Here is a 10085-nt window from a genome sequence, read left to right as displayed (position 1 = left end):
GGTGAATCCTTGATTTCATGGAAATGTAAGAAGCAGCAGGTAGTCTCAAGATCTTTTGCAGAATCAGAATATAGAGCCATGGCTAGAGTGACTAGTGAGATAGTTTGGCTAATTACTTTGCTTGGTACCTTTGGCCATACACACAAAGGACTAGCTTCTCTCTACTGTGATAGCAAGGCAGCACTATACATTGCTGCAAATCCAGTGTTTCATGAGAAAACCAAGCATATTGAGATTGATTGTCACTTCATTAGGGAGAAGATTCAAGATGGAGTGATCAAAACCTTCCCTGTGCCTACAAGACATTAACTAGTTGATTTGTTCACCAAGCCTCTCCACCAAAAGCAATTCATGTATCTCTTATCCAAGATGAACTTGATCAACATTTACAGTTCATCTTGAGAGGGAGTGTTAGATGTTAGTTTGCAATTCCTTACTGTAATCTGTAGTGTAAAGTTTGTACATAAAGCTGAACTACAAGTCGTTTATGTATTAATTAGTTAGGCTACATGTAGTTTACTGTATAGAAGAGTTAGTTAGGAGTAGCTGACAAATGGCTTTCTTTCATTAATTAGTTTTGTTAGTTGGTTATGTGTTTAGTTTTTCCCTCCAATGTCTTTCCTATATAAGAAACAGAGTCTGTTTATTTGATGAATAAGAATTCAATGCATATTCAGATAATTCTCTCTCTTCTTCATCTCTGATCTGTTCATGCCATTGATGAAGCTCGTTGTATGCATGAATTCTGACAAGACCCATGTGATTTCATCACGGGAAACATTAAAAAATCCAATTCATTGTATAATAATACGAAGTATTGGCATGCATAATATAACATTCACAAACCGTATAATAAACACAATTAATTCAATCATATATTGTATTGTACCTACCATAATTGACATTCGGCAGAAAATATTATAAGCATGATGTGCCTTCTACGGATGCATGTATTGAAGAGAATTTAGTCCAACAACCTATCATTGAGACCTTCAATACCAAACATCTATGAACATGGATCCACATAATCTTCTACCATTATTCTTAGAACAATTTGTCTCAAGTGGGTAAGATACGTTGCAGATTTCAATGTTTTTAAACAATTGGCTCTGTAAATTATGTCGAGACAAAATATACAATGAAAAACAAAATAATTTGACCCTAAAGGGGACTCAAATCTCACTAAAATTTCATGAGAATGGTGTAGCAAACAGAAGGGGTTGAAACAAATGTCCTATCAAAATGATGTATGAATCAAACCATCATAAAAAGAATGTTCGGAATTTCTCCACACTGCCAATTTTTGGGGGCTAGAACTAAACCAGATGCAAAGGTATTAGCTCTCTCTCACACACACACATATACATAATTGCAACCAATCCTGTAAAGCTAGTTGTATCATTCACCTATTATATTTGCAAAGACCTTTTCCCTTTTCCTACTTAGGCATGGAAGAAATATCACAATTTCAAGCAATCCTAGCAAGAGTTGCATGCAAACAAGTTCTTTTGTTGGATCCCTTTCCCCACACTTCAGAATTACAATTTCAATATCAAGAAACAAATTTTCACTCCTCATTATTTGGCATATAAGAATTGCAAAAACAAAATTTGAGAGTACAAGGCTACACATGCATATCGTTCCACAATCATCAGAAAATCACGCTGAATTCACTCACAAGTCTTGTAGAATTGGCAATAAAATAGTGTGAAGTAGAATATTATGTAGAATAGTGTGAAAAGATGCGTGCACCAAACAGACTCATATCATCCGAGATAAAAATTTTCCTTTCTTGATAACTTGTGTTGCATTGTTGTCAAAAGTGTACAACAAACAATCACCACCGCCTTAGAAGCAAATAAACGTCATAACAGTAATACCCATATTCAAAGACTAAACATAAGACACCTGTACAGAGCCATCCAGTTACTAAGATATTTGGTTTCTTGATTGGGAGCAACTGGCCAAATGTGCATACACAATTAGCATAGGAGAAGCATAAGCGAGAGAGAGTTTTTTTTTTTTTTTTAAAGATCAACTAAAACAGTAAGTTATGAAGCATCCTAGCAATAAAAACTAATTGGTAGTTGTAAAACCAATTCCACAATGCTACTCTTCTCAGCACCTCCAAACTGAAGCTGAGATAAGCTCCTTTCGCTGCCAAAAGAGAACAAGTGCAGTTTGCTTCTTCTCGACATGGAATCCCCGAACTGGAGTCCTCTGCAGCAGACACTCTGCTTGGGACTCGGTGAAGTTGCTGAATGTCAATGGGGAGAATCCAGATGACAAAAATAGACTCCTCCACGGAGGCGTTCTATCAGGTGAGCGGTGACCCAACACAATTTTCTCAATTCCTGGTTGCAGAAAATACCTCTCAATCTTCTGCAAGGCATCTAGATTGACATTAACAGCATCCAACGATTCAAGCAGACCCGAATAAGATTGAACAGCATGAATTATATGGTCAGGAAATGGGACATCGGTTTGATCACAACCTCTATCCAAAGAGACCACAATTTTTGGTGAGAGCTGCTTCACGAAGCCAAGAATCAAAGGAAGGGATAAAGGGTAGTTGGAAAAGGAACCAATTGGCAGATTCACTGCAATTGCCTCACTCTCCGATACATGAAGGGGCAGTGGCCAAGAACCAGAGTTCAAGGACTCAAGGCTTAAAAATTGAAACTCAAATGCAAGATTAATCTCAGTAGCAAAATGTTTCAAGTTTTCTTGAGTGAAACCAAGCTCAAGTTCATCGTGTGTGGATGGGGATACAAATGCAGTGATTTTAAGAGCTGGACCATCGCCTTGCTTCAAGGCGAGCTCTTGCATAAGAGAAGCCCACTGCCCACCAAACCCAATATCAAAATCAATAATGCGAATGGTATCAAAGCCATCCAAAGCTTCAAGAAGAGCTTGGTTACAAGTAAAATTGGCAAACTGAAGTACAGGAGAGACTTCTGAGAATGATTTGTATGCACCAATCTTGAAAATAAGACTAATGGGTGGTGGTGGTGATGACAAACTCAAAGAAGCATTACAATTAGTATTATTAGTATTACGAAGAAGCAATTGCAAGGCCTCCTTGAAATAGAAAGCAGCCCTTTGAAAAGGCTTACCAATTGGAGAGAGCTGGTGATTGAGCCGCGCCAATATCCCTTGCGCACGTACCGGATTATTCCCAGTTTCTATCAGCTCTGCTAACTGGTATAACTGATCAAATAATAATTGATGTGCATGCTGTTGCTGTTGACTTGCCAATTCATTGCACACCACTTTCTGCTTTGAAACCATCATTGGCCTCTGCTGGATATGTTGAGGAAGCATCTGAAGCTGATTTTGCTGTTGTTGTTGCTGCCTTCGAAGAAGCTCTTGCCCTGGTTCCGAAAATGGCAACTTGGGTACCTGATAATTAGGCTCAATACCCCCAAGATTATGCCTTTTCGCCAGTGGCGGTGAAATAAGGTGATGCTCTTGCAATTGGGCATATGTTAAAGGCATAAACAAAGCCGGGTTTTGAGAAGACTGAGCTTGATTCTGTTGCATCATCGGTGGATTGAAAATCTGTGGCTTCTCATCTAAATCTTCAATTGTTTGCACCTGCTGTTGTTGTTGTTGTTGATGATGATGAAACACGGCTGGCAAAAGATTATTACTTGTTGCAACAGAGAACATGGGGTTGTGATTTGGAGTCGAAACTGAGCCAAGCCTGGCTGCATTGGTGCCACCACCATTGAATGGAAAATCAGCAGAAGGGTCAATGCTAGGCAACAAATTGTTGGACATTTCAAGACAGCCAAAGGTAGCAGCTTGATCTATCATACCAAAACCTGAGTTGAATTCAATGTCTTGATGCAAGAGCTTGTTGAGACCCAGAGATGGGTCTTCAATGTCCCCCATAATCAATCTCATAATAGACTTATCTTGACCTGACGAGGACTCAGACAACACACCTTCCCAATCTTCCATTCCCAGCTCACATTTTTCACCAATGTCCAGTGGCGGCGCCACTTTGAAGGCAGGGTGTTCAAATGAACACCCTGACCTGCGGGGAAAAAAATTTATATATAATATTTTCTTTTGACCACTCAAAAACAAACAAAAAATTTTGAACACTCAAACTAATTGAAACCCAAAATGGTTCTAATTTTTGCCCCTTCCTCCAAAAAAAAAAAAAATATATATATATATATATAGCTTACTTTGGAGTTGACTGTAGAAGGTAATGGCACCACCAGCCTCCAACAGATTACAGATCTACATTTGTGAGATTTTAACTCTTCCACATTTTTCAGACTTTAATATTTGTGAGCCTCCAAGAGATTACTGCTTCCTAACTTGCTAAGTTTGGTCTGTTTGCTCTTGCTTTTTTCTTCTTCTTCTTCTTCTTCGTCTTCTTCTTTACTTCATCCCACTGATCCCAGTGGTTTTGCTCTCTGTTTACTGTTTACTGATTAGATTACAACTATGGTCCACGTGTATGGTTTAGATTTCAAGTCTGCAAAATAGGAAAAATAAATTTCTCATCTACATTTGTGAGCTTAAAATATTCTTAAAGATAGAACTAAAAAACTTCTTTTTTTTTTTTCTCTTCCTCTGGGAAGTGGGAACAAAACAAAAGTGCAAAAGAGAAAAAACTATTTTTTTTTCTCTTCCTCTGGGAAGTGGGAACACAAAAGAGAAACTCCTCTCTCTCTCTCTCTCTCTCTCTCTCTCTCTCTCTCTCTCTAACAGAGAAATAACACAAAAGTGCAAAAAAGAAAAAACATCACAGGTATTTTTAATTTTTAAATAATATTAAATATATTTTTAACACATATTTTTATATAAATTTTCAAATAACAAAATGTATATTTTTAAACACATATACCAAACACTCCTAAAATATTTCTTTGAATAACTTCAATGAAACTTTTATTTGTTTTATTTTGGGCCGTGACTTGTGAAGAAAAAATGGAAAGGAAAGGTTGGGATTTTGAGATTCCAAGGAAATTAGCTAGTGGGTGGGTACAGCCGTACTGATAATAAATAAATAATTACATAAAATTACTTTTGGTTAATATTTTTTAAATACAATTTTTAAAAAATTATATCTTATTTTCTTAGTTTAGAATAGGATTTGAAAACGGCTAGAGGTGTTTTTAGGATGCATAAACTAGTCGCTAACTATGGGATGTATGAAAAAGCTATTGACTTTGAAAAAAATGAAGAAATATTTAATTTTTATACTTTTCCATAATTTAAAAGTGTTGAACATTATTGAGTTGCAAGTGCATAATTTCCAAAATCTACAAAATAATTTACAATTCTTAAATTAATAAATCAAAACTCTCAATAGTTATATATACATGCACTCAAAACTAATATAAACTGCAATTATATAAATAAACAAAGATCATGATATGAAGAAGACACACCAAATTTAAAATTTGAGTAGCAATATGACTTTTTGGTAGTAATAACAATATTGACAATTCAAAATATGGAACAATTTCAAAATTATAATACCTAATTCCATTAACTTTTATGTTAAATTCAAACAAATAATTAATTGAAATTAATCCAAACAAATAATTAATCAATCAAAAATCATAGCTGTTAATAAGAAAACAAAAAATCACATGAACCTAAAATAAAAACATTTAAGGTAAAGAATTAAGATCAAGCAACTGAGACGCAATTATTAAAAACCTCAAGTCTTAAAAATTCAAAATTTATAGAATCCCCAAATTTTACTTCAAAACCAAACCAAATTCAACAAATTTATATATAATATACCAAATAAAAATTCATCATTCCTTAGGCTAGAAGACATAGGTTGCAGCTTTAATTTTTCTCCAAAAAAATAGAGATGTTATATCTGCCATATACAATATTAAAAAAAATAGTAGAAATTTCAACCCAAAAACCAAACTCATAAAAACAATGTCAATATAAATATGGAGATTAACCCAAACACTCAAAATAAAATCAATTATAAACATTACAAAAGAGTAAGATAGAAAGAAAATTTCAGGCACATATTAAAGCAAATAAAAAAATTTGACATAAAATACAAAATTCATTAATAACAATATAAACAAATATCCATATATGTTGAATTGAAATTTTATTAATAATAACAATATAAAAAAATTCGACATAAAATTCATTAATCAAAGAAGAAAGTTGAATCAAATTGCTTGCGTTTTTTTATTTTTTTAATTTTACATTAGTCTCTTTTTTTTTTTATCCTAAAGTGAAGTTAAGTTTAGGGTTTTAAGGTGGTAATTGCTAAGGTTTTTTGAGGAGGGAAAAGAGACTCCTAACAAGAGTCCTTCTCTCTCTTTTTTTTTTTTTTCTTAATCCTAACCTTTTTTTTTTTTTGTTAACATGAGTTTTTTTTTTTTTTCAACGTGAGTCTCTTTTTTTTTTAGTCATATTTTCAATGTGATTCTCTTTTTTTCTTTGTTTTTTTTTTTTTAGTTCTATTAGAATTATTGTTTTTATATCGATTATCAACATTTGAGTTTGAGTTTAAGTTGGACTTATTAGAGAGATAGAGTTTCACTCATTGTTAAGTTTTGATTAAACAAAAATAATTTTGTTTTAAAAAAATAATAATGATGAGTTTGAGTTTAAGTTGGACTTGTTAGAGAAATAGAGTTTCACTCCTTGTTAAGTTTGAACTAAACAAAAACAATTTTGTTTCTATAAAATGATAACTTTATTTAAATATTGTACTCACGTGAAAAATTATAAGATTTTCAGAGGTTTCGGTTTTATATATATATATAGATAATTTTAGTGATATAGTTGCAAATAAATTGAAAATAGTGGACCTTATATATTTGTCCAAAATTTTTTGTATCTTTATCATAAAAAAGAATTCACATACTTCAAATTTGAGACGTATTATTATAATAAAAAAAAAACATTATGAGCTTTATTCCCTTATCATTATCCAGACAAAAAAAGTAATTTACAGACTCTATACGTTACTTTTTGTAAATATTTTATTTTTTGTAAAAAAATCTCAAAAATAAAAAATGGTCTCCCAAACAATTAGTTTTTAGTATTTTGAAAATTGTTCTTAAAGTGGGAGCCAAACACGTATAATAAAAAATTTATTATCTAAAAACTAGTTTCAAGTTCATTTTTTTGAAAATTGTTTTTATACTATTTTGAAAAAAAAAAAAGAATTTACCAAAAAGACCCTTTTTTATAATGTTATTATTTTTATTATTTAAGTTTAGTAGGTTTACGAGGGAAAATTTTAAATAGAAGTTGTCATATCATCCACTAATAAATCTGCTAAAGCAATATTAACGTTTAACTAACAACATTTTCACAGTTGATCCTAGCAACAGTTTAAATGCTAAAAATTATAATGATGAAATTTGTACTTGTAAACATTGATTTGTTTGTGTGGTTTGATGAATGCTTCTTTTCTTCCTTTTTTTTTTTGTGATTATCAAGGAAACTTTTAATTTAGCGCATTCACCTTGCTTCTTCTTGAGAGGCAACACAAATGGTTGTCATCTCCTCAGATAAATTTTCTAGGCCAATATCAACTTGGCAAGGATTAGATTTTTAATATTTATAAATCATTACTCATCCGTTTATATATATAAATATATATATATATATATATATATATATATATATATATATATATATATATATCTATGTATGTATGTACATATGGAAGCCTAAGTTTAAGAAGACTTAAGCTTCTCTTAAGTGTTGTAAAATTAAATAAAAGGATCTTTTCTTCTCCATATATCATCTATATTTAATCTATATTTATATTTGTCTATAATATATATTATTGTGAGGTACTAGAATTACGAGTAAGGTAATTACGCCACGTGTCATAGTATGGCCGAGAAGGGCAGTTACTGTCTCGAGGAGTCTGCATCCTCAGATTCTATGATCACATCATCAATACGTCATCAAAGAAGGCCTTACAGTACAGAAACAGCTTTGGGAAGGGGACTAGCACTGACGTAATTGAAGAGCTAGTGGCTGCCACCACATTTAATGCATCCCACCAAACCTTCTGGCCGCATTTATGTGGAGAAGACTCTTAAACAGTGCTACCTTAGTTGCCGCATCTCACAAGGGGAAAGGTGCCTGATAGGACTAGCACTTGAGTAGTGACCTGCGTGATCAACAAATAGAAGGCCAGGATTATCAAAAAGGGTCTATATAAGATAGAAGGTCCCTCAGATAGAAAGGATCGGAAAAATAGTAGAGAAAAACACTGTAGCACAAAGAATTAGAACTGTAAACAAATCTCATAGTGATATATATAAAAACAAATCTCCTCGGACTTGGCCGAGGAGAATTATCCTTCACAAATATTGTGATTGCCTCTTGTTTTTCCTTGCCTCCTTGTTATTATTGGCCCATAGTAAGCATTATCTCACCCATAAAAGTCTAATCTTAGAGCCATCTCTCTAACAAATTCATTGTGTTGGACTATTTGGGTCTGGGTCTTCCCGTTGTTTGGGCTTAGGAGCCAAATTCAGTCCTTACAATTGACGCCATCTGTGGGAAAGCTTAAATTTTAGGGCGTTTAATGTTTAACTATAGTAGGCTCAGGGCCAAACCTGGAGGAGTTTGTTGGCTCTCAGCGCCAGGACCGCTTCCTCAACCTCAAACGAAGAAGGGATAGGGAGGTCAGTGTGCATACTACATATAATAGCAAGAGCCAATCTCGAGAAGGGAGCTACATCTCTCACGAGGAAAATACCAGAAGCATGCAGCGGGAAATAGACCGCCTTCGTAGGAAGCTGCACCGTGAAAGGCGAAAAAGGACTCCCTCATACTCTGACCACTCTTCCGAAGACGACCAAGATGGCAACTACGGGCCTAGATCAAGGACTCCCTTCAGTGATTCTTTCTCAAAAGAGGAGGAGCGCCATCATAAGTGCAAAAAGAGGAGCTCGTCCCGCATAAGCAAAGCGTTGAACTAGATCTCCAATCGCCCTTCACTCGTAGAATCGAGGCAAGAAGACTTCCTCGCCGATTTACTCAGCCCACATTTACCATGTACAACAGTAGGACAGACCTCGTAGAGTATGTGAGCCATTTCAACCAGAGAATGGCCATACATTCTAAGAACAAGACCCTAATATGCAAGGTGTTCCCCTCTAGTTTGGGGCCCATGGCTATAAGTTGGTTTAGCAACCTGAAGGAACACTCTATTAGCTCATTTAGGGAGTTCACTCAGGCATTTAGGACTTGTTTTATCAATTGTAGCAGGGTTCCTCAGCTTTTGGACTCACTATTGTCCATGACGATGCTTGAAGGGAAGACCCTGAAAACATATTTCAACAGGTATTGGGAGATGTTCAACGAGATTAAGGGAAACTTCAATGACGTGGCCATAAGCACCTTTAAGGTCAGCCTACCCACCGAGCATGACTTGAGGAAGTCCCTAACAAGAAAGCCCGTCGGAACCATGCGCCAGCTCATGGATCGCATTGATAAGTATAAGCGAGTCGAAGAAGACCAGTAGCAAGGAAAAGGAAAGGCTAAGGTGTTCCCCAAGGAGAGGAGGGATTTCAGGACGGATCGATACAATAACAACAGACTTCGGAGGGATTTCGCTGGGCCCTCGGGTCCAGCTGTTACCCAGGCAGTTAGCACCGTGTTCTAAAAGCTCGTGCACGAGGTCTTAGAAAATATTAAGAATGAGTCATACTTCAAATGGCCGAATAAGATGAGAGGAGACCCCGCGAAGCACAACCAGAGTCTCCACTGATAGGCCAAAAACGTATTGACCCCTTGTGATGAATTAAGTTGATTAATTAGCCAAGTTATTAATTAATCAAATTAACATGCAAACGCGTGCTAGCATAAACAAATCACCAATAAACTAAAGCGCAGTGAAAAATAAATTGACACGGTGATTTGTTTACGAATGGGGAAAACCTACAGGGCAAAAACCCCATCGGGTGAATTTAGGGTCACTACTCCCGAAACTCCACTATTATCACAACAAGCGGTTACAAGTATAGGAATCCCAAGTACCTTACCAACCTACAGTTGAACCCTTACCCCAATACCCAATTGGACTTGTTCTGTAGTGACAATTTCTC

General features: G+C 35.0%; 2 protein-coding genes across 2 annotated transcripts; one reads left to right on the top strand and one right to left on the bottom strand.

The window, feature by feature from the left end:
- Window positions 1–1769: 1769 nt before the first annotated feature.
- Window positions 1770–4396, bottom strand: LOC142614662 (scarecrow-like protein 6). Its single transcript, XM_075787220.1, has 2 exons — window positions 4200–4396; window positions 1770–4042 (listed from the first exon to the last, which is right to left on the bottom strand). Exon 2 carries the CDS (start codon window positions 3964–3966, stop codon window positions 2119–2121), a length of 1848 nt encoding a protein of 615 aa, XP_075643335.1. The 5' UTR covers window positions 3967–4042; window positions 4200–4396; the 3' UTR covers window positions 1770–2118.
- Window positions 4397–9031: 4635 nt separating this feature from the next.
- LOC142616570 (uncharacterized) lies at window positions 9032–9502 on the top strand. The gene has a single exon (XM_075789395.1). It carries the CDS (start codon window positions 9032–9034, stop codon window positions 9500–9502), a length of 471 nt encoding a protein of 156 aa, XP_075645510.1.
- The last annotated feature ends 583 nt before the right edge of the window (window positions 9503–10085 follow it).

This window comes from Castanea sativa, chromosome 11 (genome assembly GCF_040712315.1).
Source record: "Castanea sativa cultivar Marrone di Chiusa Pesio chromosome 11, ASM4071231v1".
In the NCBI taxonomy this organism is placed as follows: domain Eukaryota; kingdom Viridiplantae; phylum Streptophyta; class Magnoliopsida; order Fagales; family Fagaceae; genus Castanea; species Castanea sativa.
The sequence above is the reverse complement of the archived record's forward strand: the minus strand, read 5'-3'. Positions and strand labels throughout refer to the sequence as shown.

What these genes read in the sequence shown, in the direction of transcription:
- LOC142614662 (XM_075787220.1), bottom strand. Translation starts at nt 3,966, where the DNA reads ATGGAAGATTGGGAAGGTGTGTTGTCTGAGTCCTCGTCAGGTCAAGAT.
- LOC142616570 (XM_075789395.1), top strand. Translation starts at nt 9,032, where the DNA reads ATGTACAACAGTAGGACAGACCTCGTAGAGTATGTGAGCCATTTCAAC.